Source organism: Haliotis asinina, chromosome 14 (genome assembly GCF_037392515.1).
Source record: "Haliotis asinina isolate JCU_RB_2024 chromosome 14, JCU_Hal_asi_v2, whole genome shotgun sequence".
Lineage (NCBI taxonomy): Eukaryota > Metazoa > Mollusca > Gastropoda > Lepetellida > Haliotidae > Haliotis > Haliotis asinina.
Window position 1 is genome coordinate 10,431,217 of NC_090293.1, and position 21,499 is coordinate 10,452,715.

The 21,499-nt window shown below is 40.5% G+C and overlaps 1 protein-coding gene across 1 annotated transcript; it reads right to left on the reverse strand.

Moving 5' to 3' along the window:
* Positions 1-300: 300 nt before the first annotated feature.
* On the reverse strand, positions 301-14,604 carry LOC137261638 (nuclear receptor-interacting protein 3-like). The gene is made up of 7 exons (XM_067799416.1): positions 14,527-14,604; positions 13,946-14,080; positions 12,452-12,592; positions 9,029-9,111; positions 8,086-8,174; positions 7,014-7,063; positions 301-1,972 (listed from the first exon to the last, which is right to left on the reverse strand). The coding sequence occupies exons 2-7, from the start codon at positions 14,072-14,074 to the stop codon at positions 1,844-1,846; spliced, it is 621 nt and encodes a 206-aa protein (XP_067655517.1). The 5' UTR covers positions 14,075-14,080; positions 14,527-14,604; the 3' UTR covers positions 301-1,843.
* Positions 14,605-21,499: the final 6,895 nt, after the last annotated feature.

Genomic DNA, 21,499 nt, shown 5'->3' on the forward strand with positions numbered 1-21,499 from the left:
TGGTCTGTAAATAATCGAGTCTGGACCAGACAATCCAGTGATCAACAGCGCAATTGGGAACCAATGACGTGTCAACCAGTCAGCAAGCCAGACCACCCGATATGTTAGTCGCCTCTTACGACAAGCTGAGTCGCCTCTTATGACAAGTACGGGTTGCTGAAGGCGCTTATCTACCCCGGCTCTCGCAACATAATTAGGACACTGAAATGAAATATATAACTCCGTCTCTCACTCACTTATTCACTCACTCATACACTCAATATACATACCCTTTATATCACATATAATGGAACAACGTTAAAAAAACATAGCCAACAGTTTATTATCGTATATACTGACGAGAAGAAATAAGAGGACGGATATTTCTGCACTGAATACACCTCAAGGTATGTGTTGTGAACAGATACAATACCACCACTCCACTCACACAATATTCCGTTCACATTCAGATGTTCACAGATGTAAACATTCACCTGAATCAGGTGAACTTGTTCCTTTAGTTTTCTCCATCATTATATGTCTCAACAACTACTTTACATGCATATAAAACAAAGTAGATATGAAACAAAGTACGAGGTATCCCGGAAAATGCAGTTACAGGTAATTGGCAAGATACACTTAATTCAAAACAAATGAGATTTAGTTAATCTTCCTAAACATTCTATTTTGTTTTCTTCATCAAAATATGTCTCAATAGCTATCTCACATATGAAACAAATTATTACTTTCAGTAACATATAAAACAAAGTACGTGGCATCCAAAAAATGCACATACACGTAAATGGCAACATACACGTGAACTGACAACATTCCCAACCATTCTATTTTGATTACGATGCTCATAAACCATGCATATTATTAACTGTGCTGTACACGGATGCTGCAGAGAGTGAAAGAGTGCATTTGATTAACAATGAAGACGACCTAACGTCACACGAAGATGTCACTACCCGCAGACTCCTGAACACATCGTTGTACAAACGACGTAATCAAGTTGCATATAACAAGGTTCATAATGATTAATTATAATATAATATAAGTATAATTAATTTGCATAATCGAGGAGTTTCGAGCCTCGTTCTCTATGCTCTAACGTCACCTCATCGCCCATCAATCTGAAGATAAAGACAAACGTATTTAGAGCATGTACTGTGTATGGACCAATATACCATCCAAATTCTAACCCAAATTGAATCAGTGAGAAAACTGTAACCTAGGTACACTCAAGCTTGCCACACAATGTGTGACCTTATTCTTATTTTCTTAATTGAGAGACCTGGTTGATTGTGTGCCACGGTACAATTCATGAATTGTTGTTCATGCGGTGATGTTTGCACGGTCCTGAGTGTGTGAGGTTAGTTTTACGCCGAAATATCCCAGCTATATGGCGGCGGTCTGTTTATAATCAAGTCTGGACCAGACACTCCGGTGATCAACAGCAGGATTGTCGATATACGCAACAGGGATACAAGGATATTACATGCATGGTCCCGATGCCGTGTACAGGCCGCCTTCTTGTTGCTCAATTATCGCTAAATGTGGCGTCGAACGTCACTCGCACACAATCATTCAGTGACTTGAAAGAGCGTCGTGTCCATGCATATAGTTATCATCACAACAAACTGAACATAAAGATATCAGCGTAAGATATCAGCGTAAGATATCAGCGTAAGAGGCGACTCGTGAAACTGGGATGTCAGACTCAACAATTGAATGATGACGAATCCTGAGAGCGAATGTTAAGAATCTAACAACAAACAACGTAGTATCAACACTTTAACATAAAATCAGCAAGCACCGACACAAGTTCATAATTTCATAACACGAGTGGAAACAGAACACGTCAGAATGAGGCCGCCACGTTTCGGTGCACCCTGAATTTCAGTGGTATTTCCGTTTCCTGTAGAAACGGAAGTTTGACGTCATCGTCCCGTCCCATGATCAGCATGCTGTCCCCGAAGTTCATCTCGCACTGAAATGAAATTTCTTTAAATTTTATACAAATAAATACAAAATAATTTCCAACAATAATGGTAATTTCTTAACACGCCCATTATTTTGGCTCAAAACTAAACATGCTTACTTACAAACACCTTTAACTTTACAGCTTAGAATAGATGTTTTACCAACACCAAACTGTTACATAATAATGGAGGAATATGAAGGGCCATGGTGTCAGTATGTAAGTCTACGCCGCAATCAAAGAGCGCAATCTTTAGTCCATTACTGTGAAAATCTAGTCCAGTATTGGTGAGCGTCAAGGTGTGCCGACGAATCACTCGCAGTCAACCAGGTCGCCATCTGAAGTCAGGACCCGTGAAGGTTCCGGGGTAGAACTGGCCTTCAGCAACTCATGCTTGCCATAAAAGGCGACTATGCTTGTCGTTAGAGGCGACTAACGGGATCGGGTGGTCAGGCTCGCTGACTTGGTCGACACATGTCATTGGTTCCCAATTGTGCAGATCGATCCTCATGCTGTTGATCACTGGATTGTCTGGTCCAGACTGCATCATTTACAGACCGTCACCATGTAGCTGGAATATTGCTGAGTGCAACATAAATCTAAACTCACTCACTCACCCTGAAGTCAGTAACACAGTGCAAGCGCTCCGAAACAGGCAAACCAGTCAAAATGAAGCTGTTGGTGTTTCCTCTACCCTGAATCTCGTGGTTTGTGGGGTAGTGCAATATGACCAGCAGACACCGTTCGTTTGGGGTTTTAAGTTTTGGGTTTTCTGTTTTCTTCTTCCACTCATTTTATCGTTTGCCAGTTTTATCGAACACTGGAGACACATTTAAGCACGCCAAATCGACATAAGGGGGGCAACTCTGAGTATGAAATTACCGCAGGTCCATAAACAAATGCGCAGGGTGAAAATACTACGAACCGACCCGTAAAATCACTCGTAGAATGAAATGAGTATCAACGCACGGTTATCACGCGCAGTCCGAAACAATTTCAACTGACTTACATTTTCGTTGTTAACAATGTCATACCAGCAAACTTCGCTTGTAACGAACACGTGTATAACGAGCTGTATTTGTCGACCATCTTCTGAACATACATCATCGGAATGTGAATTATAGAACGAACGGATATCACTTGGGTGTCATGTTTTCCATCAGTCCCCTCTTGGATTCGCCATTTTTTCGACGTCAATATATTATGTTAAAAAAATATTATCTCAAAATTTAAAAGGAAGCGTTGTGTATGGATGTATAGCATCACCTATGACAGAGAAATTAAAATATAAACTTAAATTCAAATTCAAAAAGTAGAATATTTAACATTCAGGTTCAGATCGACTGCCTCGGGTGTCGTGCTTCGATCGGTGTATCATATGCGTACTATTCGATGGTTACAAGAGAGATGATGACAGAAACTGTAAATGGCGTTTTAATAATTATATAATCCCGGGGTAGAATAGGCCTTCAGCAACCCATGCTTGCCATCAAAGGCGACTCAACTTGTCGTAAGAGGCGACTTACGGGATCGGGTGGTCAGGCTCGCTGACTTGGTTGACACATGTCATTGGTTCCCAACTGCGCAGATCGATGCTCATGTTGCTGATCACTGGATTGTCTGGTCCAGACTCGATTATTTACAGACCGCCGCCATATAGCTGGAATATTGCTGAGTGCGGCGTAAAACTAAACTCACTCACTCACTAATAATTATATAATGCCATTAAGATGTATTCCGTGTCACATACCTCGCATGGGTAGGCTAGTGGTTAAAGTGTTCGCTCGTTACGGCGAAGGAGCGTGTTCAATTTTCCACATGGGTACAATGGGTGAAATCCATTTCTGATGTCCCAGTCGTGATATTTTCGAAATATTGCTAAAAGCGGCGTAAAACCAAACTCACTCACTTAAAGGAGCAACATTTACTGCCAGACAAAGGAGGGCATATACGCTTCAAAATTGGATTTGACAGTTGCACACTTTGTAAATGTGAACAGGCCTCGAGTCAATGCTCCAAAATATAACTTTGATACCCATATTCATGAAATATACAGCATCATCACTTCTTGTTTGTTTTCCTACGTACCCCGCTGTGGTATTTCTGGAATACTGCCAAGCGGCGTAAAACCAAACTCACTCACTCACTCACTCTTGTTTCTTTCATTTGAGTGAGTGGGATTAGGTTTACGCCGCAATCAGCAGTATTCCAGCTATACGGAGACGGTCTATGAATAATCGAGTCTGGACCAAATAGTCCAGTGATCAACAGTATGAGCATCGATCTACGCAGTAGATTTACGATGACATGTGTCACCTGCATGACCACCTGATCACGTTAGTCGCCTCTTACGACAAGCATGGGTTACTAAAAATCAATTCTCACCCAGATATTTACAAGTCCGTTTGAAATGAACACTAACCTAAAACAAAGCACACGGCCTTAGAAGTACTGTGTTTGTGTTTAAAATGACGACATTGTGTAATGTGTTCCAGTAATACATGACAAAATGACAGGTAACGAAAACACTGCTCCATTTCCTTGTTAATATGAGATTCTATCGAACTAATCACACAGCTACCGTTTTGACATTTCAATCTGAAACAGCCACACTCCACCGTTACAACAGCATATTGACTCATTACAACGGAACTGCTATATCATGAGCTGTAGACGAGAACTTGCAGAGTTGTTGACGTCGGCGACTTATTTCAATTTGCAATTCCATTTTAAACATCACACGTCACGAATACATCATTAATGTTTGAATACGTTAGACACACAAAGATATGCTTTCTGTTCCATCGGGGCATAGATCGACCCGCTGTTAGCTAAAGGTTGCCGCTGTACTTGGAATATAGACAAGTCTAGGTACATCAGTCAAGTCGTGGTATTTGTTATTTACTCCGCTGTCAACCACATACCACATATGTAGGGCTATGAGTGATCAATATTAAAAACAAGCCAAACACTGGTTCCGAAATGGCCAAAGTCCTCCACCAGCGGGGCGCGGTGACATACTGTGAGCAGGGGGACTATATAGAGAGGGAGAAGAAACCACGAAAAGTCGCTGAAAGTATGTCGCGGGTCGTTACGTAACCAGTGTAGCCAATATGGCGGCAGCGTAGTATTTAAGATTGAGCCCGGTTTATTTCCAGCAGCTGATTAAATTCACTGAGTGTTGTAACAACTGAAATCCTACATGTAGAAGATAAGTTAACCATTTTGTCACTTCAGTTTAAGTTAAATAACTGGCATTAGTGTCCGTGTTAGGACAGTAGAGATGTAGTAAAGTTTCAAGTCAGTATGTTATAGCTAAGACAGACTAAATTGTGCCGACAAAAACTTCTTTCACACATTCGTTTAATCTTTAGAAGGGAAACTTGCCTTTAGTTGCCTGTAAGGTATTTGCAATTAACAGTAATAGTTTTATGACTTAAAAAATTGTTAGGGTGTAACTGAGGTGTGTGAAAAGTATGACATATCGCCGATCTGTTCTGATCCGCCATCGAAATCCTACACGCCGTTGTTTGAGAGTTTCTTCAAAAGCATCTTTCACATACACCTTTAATTCATATGAGGGGAATATACTACGGTGAAATGTGTTTGCAAGCAATAGTGATAGTTTCATAATCTAAAAAGGAATTTTAGGGTGTGTTTGGGGTGTGTGAAAAAAGTGACATATCGCCGATCTTGTCCGCCATTGAAATACTACTCGCCGTTGTTTGAGTGTTTCTAGTTATTACTTCAAAAGCATCTTTCACATACAACTTTAACTCTTATGAGGGGAATATACCTTCAGGTGAAATGTGTTTGCAAGTAATAGTGATAGTTTCATAATCTAAAACAAAATGTCAGGGTGTATTTGAGGTGTGTGAAACATATGACATATCGTCGATCTGATCTGGTCCGACATTGACGCTTGTGATGATTGAGGGTTATAGTTCCATAACTTCTTTCTTTCTTGTTGATCTTATTACTTGACAAAACTGGAAAGGTGTTTAGGACGCTTTGTGACAGTTTTACACTTTCTGGTTTTGAGGGGTGTGTGACAGTGTCAGTTAACTTTCTGTTAATGCCCATTCCATTCCCCATATGGAATAAGATGTCTAAATTAATTATTAATGTAAACAAAATGTCTCAAAGTAGATTTTTTAAAAAGGACATTTCTCGCGATACTTTTGCGTTCTTTAACATGTTTTGGGAGGGAAGGCCGCAGTGTATCATTTATTCTATCATTCATTCACATAATTCTTGCACTTAATTCCTACTATAATTCATTCATTCATTCATTCAATCATTGTAAAATTCCGTATGATACAATATACCGGCTGAAGTTCTGTTAAACACAGCTGAAGTTGCGCTGCGAACGAGCCAAGTCACTGTGTGTGTTGGAGCATGACGATGTCAATCAGTACAAATGGTAAAGAAAGTAAGCGAGTGACCTATCCCTGTTGTAGATTATCCCTGGAGCCATATCACCAAGATTCAATAGTTAAGTAGCGGTGATGTCAGTAGACAAGTCGTAGTGATGTCAGTACACAAGTAGTGGTGATGTCAGTACACAAGTAGTGCTGATGTCACTATACAAAAAGCGGTGATGTCATTAGACAAGTAGTGCTGATTTCGTACACAAGTAGCATTGATGTCAGTAGACAAGTAGCATTGATGTCAGTAGACAAGTAGCAGTGATGTCAGACACGAGCAGCAGTGGTATCAGTACACAAGTAGTAGTGATGTCAGTAGACAAGCAGTAGTGATGTCAGTAGACAAGCAGTAGTGTTGTCAGAAGACTAGTAGTGATGTGCAAGTAGTGGTGATGTCCGTGGTTCAGTAGCGATGATGACAATAGTTACAGTCATATCAGTAGTTACGTAGTGCTGAAGTTCAAGGTTAAGTAGCTCTTTCAATTCCAAACCATCAAAGATGCAGGTATGATGATGAGCGACGTGCATGTTGGTGTAAGCTGGTTGAGTGGAGAGGGCTGGTTCAAGTGGGGATGCGTTCAGTAGTAAGTACATGTGTTAAACACGTCAAACGAGTTACTTACCTTGAACTGAGAGAGAAAGTCGATCCCCAGCACGATATCCGGAATTTCATCTGCAAGGTAAGATGTTTCCCAGTGATTGAGAAAATAAGGCTTCGTGTCGCTTTCAACCCTATATTTATGAAGGCCACCAAGCAGAGCTTCACACATTGTACTCATCTCTGGAACTGGGTCTGCGTCTTCGGCTTGATGTGAAAACGTTTTAAACCACTAGGCTACCCCGAGTTAATTTAAGTATTACTTAATTGATAATTACTTGAGTCTTGTTCCACATCACGTGGATTTTTAGGAAAGCGAGATTGAGTGCAGGTTTTGAGACGTTTACCACTTTGTTGCAACCTACGAGCATTGATGTAGTACTCAGGGCGAATTAACCATCATGGGTCCCTTTCGTACCAAGGGGACTCAACTCTACATGATGTATAGGAATTGTTGTTGGCCTTTCCAGGCGCTTACCCGTTAGGAATCGCGACGTCCTAGAGGTTAGGACCAGTAGTACCTCTATGAATTATAACGGTATCCCAGCACATACCGAACCCTTTAGTATTCCGACCCTCCATGTCAAAGGCACCCAAGGAGCTGGCTATGGAGTACCCGGTACCCATATACTAGTAACCGATTAATGAGGACGTTGAGGTCAGGGTGTGTTTCAGCGTTCCAAAATGAAATCTTCATTGTTTATTGTGACAGTAGGGTAGAGGCCTAGTAGTTATAGCGTCCACTTGCCACATAAGGTTCGAATCCACACGTGAGAATAATGTTTTTAATTCATTTTAATGATATTACTCGATTTCGAAAAATGTCATCAAACCTAATATCACTCATTCAGTGGTAATAATGACAACCACTTGCGTTCCTTGTCATTCCAAAGCAGGAATATTGCTGATATGCATGTCAAGCATCAACTCACTCAACAGAGGTGACATGCTTGAGCGGGCAGGAGGGCAGCATTGGGATGTGTTTGGTCTAGCCGTGGTCCATATGTTGCAAGGGACAAATCGCATTCGATAAGTTGGACCACCTGAACGTATCGTACGTAGATGCAAAGAGCACGGGTCAATACCTAAGTACGTACCTTGCACCTCTAAGTTGATCGCCAGTTGTTTGGTGCCCAGTGTCAAGACAGCTCGAAGTATTTGCCGACGGCTATCGGAACTCGTATTTCTGTAACACATGCCATGATGTCGAACATTGCTCAAGGTCGATTAACCTCATTCTTGACATAATCAACAGTGTGCCAAGTTTCACGCCACTTCTCTACACCCACGCCAGACACCTCATGGCCACCTCTCACACGCACGCACGCACGCACGCACGCACGCACGCACGCACGCAAACACACACACCTACCTCGTGCTTGTCCCACAGTATCAAACAACGCCCCAACCTCACATTCACCTCTAAACCACCACACATACACACGTCCGCCCCACCCGACATCTCCACCCCTATCACCTCAAGACACACACCTTACGTCAGCCCACCACCCTCCACCCATCCCCCAACACACCTCTCACGAGCAGACCCAACACACACTTACACCACACACAAACACCACACGTCCGCCTCCGCCTACCCCCAACATCCAACCTCCAACACCCACTCCTCACGTGCACCCCGAAATGATGCATACACGCGTGCACACATACATACAACACGCCCCTTCTCCCTTCAACACACACCACACCAAACACATCCCAATCCCCAAAGCCATTCTCTCGACACAACACACACATTTCTCGCATTTTCTAATGTATAAATACGTTACCGAGGATCACATGGTAGATCTATTGTAAACATAACAACAACTTTTGTTGAAAATACAAATATGATCAAATGTTGAAGCACTAAGACCTTTGATCGTCATTCCGCCTGGTTCATCGCGCGTGAAGTGATCGAGACAACTCTTCAAAACAAATTTCGCGACCGGCTAGTCACAGTTATTCCAATATGCCCAGATCGTGTATAATTTATACAGTGCCAGCATTCCCTATGTCCTGTACATGGGCATGACTTACCTCGTCTTGTTATACATCTCCCTGCTAATGAGGGACTGTTTGGACGAGGTACTGATAAGTGCTTTCACTTCGAGGTCAGAAACCTGCAAATTTAAAGAAACAACATATTTGGTTTCTCGCTATATTTTCAAAGAGGGTTACATTACATTTTCCAAACACTCAAACATAATGTGTTTATACGTGCTTGACGTGATAATATAAAGAATGAGTGAATCAGTTTAGTTTTACGCTGCACTTTGAAATATTCCAGGTATATGACGACGATCTGTAAATGATCGAATCCGTACCAGACAATCCAGTGATTACCATGACATCGATCTACGCAGATGGGATACGGTAGCATGTGTCAACCATGTGTCTGACCACTAGATCCCGTTAGTCGCCCTTTACGAGATGCATGGGTTACTGAAGAGCAATTACACCCCGGGTCTTCAAGGGTCGATAACAAGTAGATAATATATTATGTGACTTTATTAGTAATACATTACTGAAAACATGGAATTTGACACACAGCACTTAATTCCAAGCTAGTGTCGCCTCTCCAACACTCTGTAAAACAGATGCAGGTGAGATCGACTTCCTGAGATTCTTCTGAGACTGAGTGAATTTAGTTTTACGCCGCTTCCCGCAATATCACAGCAATATGGCTCTGTGGGAACCCAGACATCGGGTTTCCCCACGTCGGGAATAGAGCTCTGGCCTTCAGTGTGACATACAAACGCTTAAACTACTGGGCTGCCTTGTTGCTGTTAGAAGCTGTCCTACCTGTTTCAATAAAGTACGTTGGATGCTTATAATTACACAACCACAGCTTGAGGCGTAAAGATGGTTTTTGTTTGAGTCTTTAAGGAGAAAAACATGAAGCCATCTTTGACACTCGACACTCAAAAACATTCTTTAAAAGACAAACTTCAGCACGATTTGATTTGCTAGGATCAATGGAAATGTCAAATGTTCCAATGTTTGATTTCTCTGTTGCTAAAAAGACAACATGCAGACCCTCGAAGTGTTGTTGGTATTTACCCGGACGGGTACTTATATCAGCCTCGAGTTTACACTTTAATGCTTGAAATGCAAAAACCCATCCGTGTCTCTATGAATAAATTAATAATTATATATTTGTAAACATAAAAATCGTATAATTCCAAGGTACGTTTTGAGTGAATTTGGTTTTCTTAGAAATATAAAATCAGTAAACAAATATTGAAAATGCACTTCTTGGAGAAAGATATAAAGTACGTTTACAACTGTTATCCAGGAGTTAAGAACATTACGCGCTTCTGAGTTGCTAGCTGTTACTCACGGATCTAAAGCCTGTTAAGTATATTAGACTGTTATATTAGACATCCAGTCGTTATTGTGCGTATTGTTTTCTGTGTTTCTACCTCCGGACTTCAGTTATAGTTATCATTTGTACGTGAAATATACTTTCCATATATACTTTCCATATATACTTTCCAAATATACTTTCCAAATATACTTATACAAGTTCCGACTCACTTAAAACGCCCATTCATAAATATGTGCTTACATCGGAGATTGATTTCTCCACTCACTAAGGGAACCAACTTCAAATCTTATGCAGGTGAATTGCACGAGGATCATGCATCAGTTTGTACAAATATCATGCATGTGAACAGCTCCGTTTGGGGGGTAAATGTTGTTAAGAGTTCACCAATTTCCATTGGTTTTTATCATTTATTGAACTCTCAACAATTATCTTTTCAACTTTACGAATTTGGTTTTCAATGCATCAGTTCATGTGTAAACAGTACGTTAAACAGTGTGGAATATTTTGCAAAATCTAGTTTAAAACAGTTAACTGAAGTGAGTGTCTATGTTTACAGTAGTGAGTCGAAACTTCTGATGGGAAGTGTACTAGAATATTTCCTTATCTTAATTTTCCTAGCCGTTGCCGATGTTACTGCCCTGATCCGCTAAAACATACTCCCACTCTCTGACAGACATAAAAACAGGAAATTTTTCATCTGTGTTTAGTAAATGCTTGTCTCCAAAGCAAAGCAACACGACCTACTTCATAAATTTCTTTTAAAACTATTTCAGAGGGATTTAAACTTTTAACTTTCATAAAATTCGTTTGTTGGTAAAAAACATATTTTACATAATGTTTATTCCTATTTATTTGCCTGTCATCTCCCTTCGACCCGTGAAGGTCCCGGGGTAGAATAGGCCTTCAGCAACCCATGCTTGCCATAAAAGGCGACTCAGCTTGTCGTAAGAGGCGACTAACGGGATCGGGTGCTCAGACTCGCTGACTTGGTTGACGCATGTCATCGGTTCCCAATTGCGCAGATCGATGCTCATGTTGTTGATCACTGGATTGTCTGGTCCAGACTCGATTATTTACAGACCGCCGCCATATAGCTGTAATATTGCTGAGTGCGGCGTAAACCTAAACTCACTCACCCTTCAGTTGAGTTTGGAGAAGAGGGACGGAGCAGCGACGGGGTCATGGTCCTAATTGGATTGCTGGTGTGAGGTGAGGGCTAGCTGGCATTGATTAAAGTACATAACATCATCTTTTTTATATATTTGCGGGTCTGGATTTTTTTCCTCTGTGGTTTCTGGTAGAATTTAGTATTACATGATGTGTGTTTGTAGTATGTTCATTAAACTATCTTGTTGTATATACATATGTATATTTTCTTTTTGCCTGCATATATGGATGCATTCTTTTTGTGTGTACACATGTATGTATTCCTATTGTATGTACATATATATGTATTCATATTGTGTGTACATATACATGTATTCTTTTTTGTACGTACGTATGTATGTGTTCCTTTTGTGCGACATATGTAAGTAATTTGTATTGAATGCACATATATATGCATTCTTTTTGTGTGTTCATATGCATGTATCCTTGTTGTGTGCACATATGTGTGTATTCTTATTGTATGAACATATGCATTCATATTCTATGTACATGTGTATGTATTCTCATTGTATGTTCATATGTATGTATTGTATGAGCACATACATGTATTCTTATTGTATGTACACATGTATTCATATTGTGTGTACAGTATCATCTTTGGGACCAAACAATGTTATTTCTTTGATGTTTAACAGAATATTCCAGCTATATGAGAGGTTTCTGCAAATACTTGACCCGCCTTGAGGCATGACCAGGCAGTTCATCTATTGACATCATCAACATTGATCAGCACAACCTTGATACGATGGCACGTTTACACTAGGCCAAAGATCCTCTTTGTCGCCATTTACGGCAAGCATGGGTTGCTGAAGGCCAGTTCTGGCCAAGGAAACATTTAAGTCTGCATTCATGAGGAGATGTTCGTGTTTTAAGTGCCTGTTTAAAAACTGACAGTTTAGAAAAAAAACTCCTCCATTCGCATTGTCCGGCTGAATGTGGAAGTTCAGGAATAACCATGGTTTTACCTTACAGCTGACAAACGGAAGTGGACATTTGTTTTCGGTGGAGCCATACACGTCATCGAAGTCCGACTCGCCGCTAAGACGTCGCCTTGTAGCGCGTGACCTCGGGGGTTCCAGCAATAGCACGTTCGCATCCTGTTGATCCTGATAAAAATACAATATATCATAATATTATTTAAAACCGGTTTCAACGCTTTTTATCTCAAAAGTGTCAGAGGAGTGAGTGAGTGAGTATGGTGTTACATCGCTTCAACACTATTCCAGCCAGTATCCACGTTAGGAATAAGATCTCAGTCATATGACGCTTTCGCCATTATCCTATACAGGGGTTACTGTATCATTAGATAAGGTCTCATTTGCTAAATTCACCACATGCCTCCACAGTATCCCATGTGTAACATCACAGTGCAGCAAGTCATAATTTTGCGTTAGGTCATGGTCACCGCAAAAGATTGACACCAGGCAAAGTTCACAAGCCATGTCCATGTCCTGCCACGATTTCTCTCGCTCAGAAAAGAGCATGACTGGACGGCCATTTTCAATGCCATGCTCATTATGATGACGATTTATGGTCTAAGGTTTAATTTGTAAAGGAATGACGAACAGCCGCTGGCTGATATAGAAAGCTGCATACTGGATAATCGAGAATGAGTTGTATCGTGATACATTGCACTGGACTGAGTAGTATTGTGATACGGTAATCGAAGTTGTGCAATATCATGATGAACTGCACTCGAGAAACGAATATGTGTAGTATTGTGATACAGCGCACTGGATAACCGAGGCTGTGCAGTGTCATGTTATACCGAACCGAATAAGCAAGGAGTGAGTGAGTGACTTTAGTTTTACGTCGCACTCAGCAATATTCCAGCTATATGGCGACGGTCTGTAAATAATCGAGCCTGGACCAGACAATCCAGTGATCAACAACATGAGCATCGATCTGCGCAGTTGGGAACCGATGACATGTGTCAACCAAGTCAGCTAGTCTGACCACCCGATCCCGTTAGTCGCCTCTTACGACAAGCATGGTCACCTTTTATGGCAAGCATGGGTTGCTGAAGGCCTATTCTACCCCGTGACCTTCACGGGTCGAATAAGCAAGGAGGAGTAATATGATATAATGTGCATAGAAGTCGAAGATGAGTTAGTAGTAATTCGATACATATCTTATAAACAATACATTGCTCAGGTAATCTATAATTATTATTTTTTCATTGTTTCATACCATTTACAAAAAAAAACGAGCTAAAACGTCTGTACTCATACGTCAAGCCTCAAGTTACATCGACGTCAATCAAACTCGCTGTCTCCATTTATGACCATTTCATATTTTGGTCAAATATTTGAAAAACGCCAGGCCATACATTGTGAAAACACGTCTTAAGTAAATTTCCAGCTGAAGTTGCCATTGTAATGTATGTATGTGTTCATCGTGTTTTGAATAATATTAAAACGTTTCAGTATTGATGAAAACATACTGAAACTGACTCTTACATTTGTTTCCGCCGATTCTTCAGCTGATGTTGATTTTTTGGTGTTAAAAAGAGTCTTCTCCCCTGAGCGTCCGGTTTTCGGTCGCCTCTGCTGTCGCAAAGCAGCCAATTTCACAATGTCATCAGTCATTTGAAGCTATGAAATAGGTGCAGTCATGTCATTCAAAATATATCAAGAAAATATATATCATATGTGAATATTTCTATTTATCTACATTTTATCAATTGGTAGTTATAATACCCAGGACCACATCGTCGTAGTGAAGTAATCGCATGTACTGTATCACATTTCTGAAGGGGCGATTATGTACCCATTTGTAGAACTGCAGTGTCATCAAAATAGTGTATTAGGACATGTTTCACGATTGATGAAGCGATTAACTCTGAAAACATTTGCCTACAAATTATGAACAAATGTATCGAATTAAGATAACAGTCGTATAACCATTGCTCGTCATTATACTGCTTTCCGTACAACCTACAGAACGGTATTTCACCGTTCCATTCACAGATCAATCCACAGTGCACATATCCTTCATAACAAGTATCGAATATTCAGTAAAACGCAAAATGAAGCCATACCTGGTTTAAGCTCTTAGACTTTTCACGTTCCTCATCTGCCTATATAAAACAAGGCTCTTGACTGACTACTGTCGTCAGATAATGTAACAACCGAAGATGTACTGCATTTGCTACACTGTTACCACCTCGACGCCTGAGTGAAAATCAATAAGCTGGAGCGCGGGTGTGTCAGTTTTATATCACCTGATTAGCCGACGTGGAGTACCTGTCTGTTAAATGGCAAGGCGACTCCGAAAGAATTCCCGCGGACGTCAGAGAAGCCACCTGCCAATGACAGTCGGACGCGCGGACGTCGGAGAAGACAGACTTGTCAATAACATTTCTTTTTATGTTTGGATATTGACGAATCTCTAGGCAACCGTTTCGCGTGAATTTACGCCTATCTATATTTAATAAATATTGCAACAGTTTGTTTCTAATTCTCCATGTCAAGACCCAACACCATCACCTGGATGTATCTAAATAACGGGATTTCCATTATCACCGATGACTATATTGATTTGACATAATGTCAAAGGTTTTGAGCGAACGTGTTTAGAGGTTTCTATGGCAACGTGTTATCGACTTGGCAATGCGGACGTAATCAAATCCTGTTCATTAAGCGTCTATTACTAATTCATACTAGTTGGTAAGTGGTTGCTACCGGCGGCTGTTTGGACAGATACTCCCAAGGATACCAGCTGTCTGCCCCATTGATATACGTCTCCTCTGGAGTAAGAGGCACTGACTTTGAAAAACAAATATCTTTACACGAAACCGGTCTTTTGGTAAAGCTAAAGGACCACGATAATATTGATCTGTATGTGTTGCTCCCGTATGTATCTCGTGTCCGTTGTTACACGGGTTACAGGCATAACCAGTAGTCTATAGCGCTTTGTAGAGTTACCCCCCTTATGTTGTACAGATCGTAGGTTCGAATTCGATTAAGTTTTGTCAGCTCCATGCTGTTACGTTTCACAAAAGTGGTAAACGTTTAGCACTCACGTCACCTCGACCTCATGTCGAATTATACTGGAATACTGTTATCATCATCATCATCATCATCATCATCATCATCATCACACTTACATCAGTGTGTTCGTTGCCTAGGTGTACAGTATACCATGTCTAGGTGATGGGAGGAATCTATATTTCACATTGGGGACCATTCCATATACCCAGCATCGTGATACCCGCATGAAACCTTGTAATGGTACATCAGGGTGGTGGGGTAGCCTCGTGGTTAAAGCGTCCGCTCGTCACGTCGAAGCCCATTTCTGTTGTCCCCGCTGTCATATTGTTGTTATATTGCTTGTTAAACGCGGTGTAAAAGCAAACTCACTCACTCACTCACTCACTCACTCACTCACTCACTCACTCAAGTATTGTACATCAGCCATTCTTCTGAAACGCCATTTCCCCGTGTACAGGAGAATTCTGACATCAGCCTGTATGTGTTCTGCCCGTTAACACCCGTGGTGTGATTAGCATACTGGAAATTATGGAAGGCCTTCAGAGACTTGACACAGACGCTGTTCTGAAGTTGTGGGGTTACAATACCGTTAACAAGATTTTCGCCGAGCACCTCGTGTCAGTAATCATATTACAGACATGCTTTGAAATAGTACCTCTTACGTACTAGTGCCAATCCATCAAAAGGCGTGACGCAATCGCTCAACACAAGTTCGGCAATGACACCGGAACCACCTGAAACCGACCTCGCACATCGAACCCGGACTTCGCTTTAACCAAGAGACTTCCTCATCTTCAATTCTGCGCTTGCTACAGTCTGGAGTGAGAGAATGAGTATGGTTTTACGCCGCTTTTAGCAATAATCTAGCAATATCACTTCAGGGGACACCAGAAATGAGTTTCATACATTGTACCCATGTGAGGAATCGAACCCGGATCTTCGGCGTGACGAGCGAATGCTTTAACCATTAGACCACCCAACCACGTCTACAGTCTGGGAGATGGTTAAATTTTTAATGTCATTATTAAACAGCGTTTAGTTGAATGTTGTTTTATACCGCAACACTATTCCGGTTGTATCACGGCGATCTGTAAATAGTCCTCTGGTCTGACATCATGTACAAACGATAAGCCACTGTGTCAACCAGACCCCCTTAAATCAGTTCTCAGCTGGCGACTTGTTTTGTTCTTTCCTATGTCCACACACATGATATCAATCACTGGGTTTTCTGGCTCATACTCGATTGATTATAGGCTACCGTCATTTAGCTGGAATATTGCTGAGTGCGACGTTAAAAATAAAATTCTCAGCATCCTGACCTTCTCGTGAGAGGTATGCATCCAGTCATCTGTAGTTTTAGACAGGGAACTGATTTTGACCCGCGTCTCGAGGGGAATTATACCGCATTTGGCGTTATCGAATAAACGTGATTTACCTAGATTTCACAGTTACGATCCTAGAATATAAAATATTCCCTACCTGTCGAGAATTATTCGTCAGTTTCTTATACCTTCTAGTCTGCACATCATTTTCGGAGCGTTGCCTCAGATCATGTCAATCACCAATTTTTATTGCAAACGCAATCATTTCACATTTCCAATATAATAATGTCTTCTCTGCAGTCCTTAAAAGAACGCCAGACATTAGACATTGTACAAATGATGAGATGAGGTGTCCAGGTGTGTTTTTACTGGTGACAAAGAGTCGGCAGGCAAAAGCAAAACACATTTTTCTTTTAAAACATATGACATGTAGTCCTGCGACACCCCTGACAACTGGAAAGAGAACAGGCTGAGAAACCACAGAGCGACTTTCAGGTGTAGATTTTTAAACCGTTGTCAAGCTAAAGGTTCTTTGTAATAATCTAGAAGAAGAGTTTAAAGCCGTATGTTGTATTACTGGATCACTCTTTTTCACGTATTTTTACAGGTCTAGTTCTCAAATATCTCGTGCCTTATTAAATGGTAGGAGATACTAAAAACAAACAGTACAGGTGACACGAATACAAACTCACCACTGACACAGAGTGAGTGAGTTTAGTTTTACGCTGCACTTATCAATATTCCCCCTATATGGGGGCCTTTACTGATGAAGAGAATGTTAGCAACAGGGTGTACATTTACATGTATTTGCGATGTAGGAAGCTTATGAAAAATTATCATTTTGATAGTTAAATAAGTCTGACTTTAGAGATTTATAATACGACTATTCACAATTAATCAAACCATCATTTACTCTTGCTTTCAAAGCATAACATGAAAACAAACACCATTCGTAAAATTATCACTGATGATGAGTCCCTTTGATCTCATCATCATGTTACACTTGGATGTGTGTCGGCCTGACACAAAGTTCATCCACAAAGGCAATAAAATCATGAACGTAGAATGTTTTAATGTTTTCAAACTGTTTGATCCCAAAGTTCACAAGTCCAAGAAAAAAGGACCGACTGCCAGCACATTACTACGCAGTGTAGAGCATAATTATTGATTAGAAATAAACGAAGCTATCCAATTTCAATAACAGCATGTGAAACCACAGTTGAGAAAGGAAAACAAAAATTGCTAACACACAGTCCAGCGTTGGCACGGGCTGTGTGAGATCCGTGTGTATTGATATGGGTTACTGCCCGTGGAAACTGCTCGGGGGCATTATCGAAGGCCTGATTGGTATCGTCCATATGAAGACTTAGACATGTCAACAGAAGCACAGTTTCAGTGCACGGGAAGGAATTAACACATTTGTCAGATTCACCTTGGAGAAGTCAAGACATATTTAGCTACCACGTCGATACATCAGTCTGAGAGAACACAGATCACAGATATGTAGGAATGGACGAGTATTTTAACCTCCTGGAGCCCTCAGGACGAGGTACACATATAGACGTGTTCACAACATCGCTTTACGCCTAAAACTGGACATGTCGTCTACTCATTGCTATCGGTCGAGACAAATTCAGACTCACTCATGGTGTACTTTTGTAAACTATGGGAATATGTCTGATCAGAAAAAAAACAGGCAACGCTTAATTACAATGTTGAAAATTAGAACATAGTATATAGAATACGCCATATAAAGAAAAGTTGAGTAGGTGGTGAGGGGGGAGGGAGTTTTACGCCGCTTTTAGCACTATTCCAGCAATATCAGGGTGGAGGACACATGAAATAGGCTCTACAAAAGATCAGTCAAGGGTGTATTTTCATAACGGATGAATATTGGTTATTCTTCATTGTAAGAGATGTCTAGTCATTACTCTATAATCCGTGTTGCTAAATGCACTGTAACATATTTTTCAATGTCGTTTCATTGGTGTATGGCATATCTAACTCGCAGACTCACAAAAACATGTAAGCTTAAAACCAAAAGAAGCAATACCTCTCAGTTGATTTTAATATAAGTTCTCAAATGAAAATATCTTAGGTTCGGGATACTATAACCAAATCGTAAAAGACACTGGCGCTTCCGCAACAGTCATATTCAAAGGTTACTTTCCTTTTATGTTTTAACGGAGAATTTCGAAAAACAAACAAATCAGATGGTGCATACCTAGATGGATTATACTTCTAACTCTGAAAATCAATAAATCTAAAAATCTACTCTTTCAGTAAAAAATTTCTAACAATTCCAACACTGTAAGCGTCTCGTGATCGCAATTCATTTATCAACCTTCTGTATTGAATCCATGTACATTTCAAGAGAAGTGCCAGCCACAAATTACTTTTTACAGACTATTGCAGGAATGAGTGATGGTTAATCAGACATTATCAAATTTAACAAAAGTTAAAAAATTTTCAATTAGATAAAATAATTTGTTCCGTTTTCTTTTGCCCCTCATTTAGTTCTTATTAAGGATTCACTAACTTTACCAGAGATTACTAAACCAAGTGATGCGCTATCAATTTCGGAAGTTTTTTCACCATTTCTACCACTGGCAGATGAATAACCTTCAAAGTGTTTCATTTGTTTTCATAATACATTCAGCAGAATCTGTATGACAGAAAACACATACTAGATCGCGTATGTGTGTGAAATAGGATCCACGTGCACATTGGCAGTCTATACAATGTTTAAATGTTAGTCATGTTAGAAATGTACTCTTAGTACAAGCAGACCTTGTGTTCTTTTATTAATTTTCAAAATCATACAAATTTGACAATATACAGACCTACATTGGCTTCGTTATTTTCCCGTCCTAATAGTTTTTTACCATTTCTACCACTGGCAGATGATTAACCTTCAAAGTGTTTCATTTATTTTCATAATACATTCGTAATGAAGTAAAATGACTTCACCTTAGTTGATCTGTCCATAACTAAACTCTCAATTGCGCATACGGACTGCGCAAGAGGTCAAGAACCAGTCACGAATTGTGGGATATCATCCGGGTACTCACGGGAGAAAAACAATAACTTAAGCAAGTCCACGGAAATTGCTCCGCATCAGTGCCCCTTTAAATCTGCATTGTTAACCAGTTCTGATAATGACATCTGATTCTTGCAGTGTTCCCAGCGATCCATTTGGATATTTTAAACCTGCTGGGGATTAAAATCGAGAGACCGGGATAGAACGAGAATAAATTAACCGCAATCACAACTATAGCCCGATTAGCTCAAAAGACGAATTGCAACCTAACTCGAACACTTTTAAACATATACTCAGTGAAGCGCCGATCATAACAAAATATCAGACCAACTCTGTGATATTTGGGTAGAATTTATATTCTAAAACTTAAAACATTGTTTAACAAACTGTCATTAAAATGTTCATTATTTCTTACGAGAGAGGAGTCCAAAGAGGGGAACAACCAGGTGTACGTGTAGCACGTGCACAAGTGCTGACAAAGTTATTGTGTCTTATCTAACCTCACACATAAATGTTGCTTTCTCACTTGCTCGGCGCTCTTCAATTATTTTCAGTGTACCGTGCTTACATTGCAATGCAGTCTGAGTATACTTATCCTCAGCACTTTTCGTTACGCTCCATTACTGAGTCTAACGAAACCTTATGAGAGGTCGCGTCAGGTAACCTTTGAGATTGACCATTCAGGACACAGCTTACCAAATCGCAAAAGTCCTCATTCGCACATACCTTTTGAACTTTTTATCTCGAAAAGGTTCGTACCCGAACGATTCCGAATGCTATTTATTTATTTATTTATTTATTTACTAGGTTTTGTTAGACTCAGTGGTGGAGTGTAACGAATTACACTGAGACTAATTAAGTTTACTTAGACTGCATTGCAATCCACCCCTTTGCCATTTGCAACTCATTCGGTACTCCATGGTTGTACTTGTTTATCTCGAATAACATTGACTCATTGGTGTACGGAAATTGCCGATGTTTTAGGAATTCAAGTCGATGGAAGGGAGATAACTCTAAATCCTTTTTTTTTCCTGCGTCGTCCTACAATCTCGTGGTGTATACGAAAAGATCTGCCTCGTATGCCAATAAATAAAATTTCACAAAGCGTTCAAATTCAGTCCGTGTCAATGCTAAGAAGAGAAAATGCACCGCGACGACTTCACTAAGACAATACCTGCGGGAAAAACACCAAGATGCAAGATTCTAATCGGTTGATTCACAGAGGTTGGCTGAAGAGTACGACCCGATACCCATGCTTCAAACAGTTCAAAATTAACATTGAGGTGTCGGGTAAGATAAATACATTAACGTTGTTCACTGTTTCAGGCTCAGGGAACATAAACAAACATCGAGGGCACATCAATCCATGGGACCAGTGAACAGTGAAATATGCCTGTGTTGCGCCGTCTCCATAAGTTCTCGCACATATGGCTGCCCCTTTCTTTGCACTCGAAAGTGCACAGCCAACTGCGTCATATACGCTATACTGTGACAGACACGCAATATTGTCCTAACCACCTATGTATGTTATCCTAACGTAACCATCCAACTGTGACATATACGCTATACTAACTTAACCATCCAACTGTGCCATGTACGCTATACCGACGTAACCATCCAACTGTGACATTATGTTATACTGACGTAACCATCCAACTG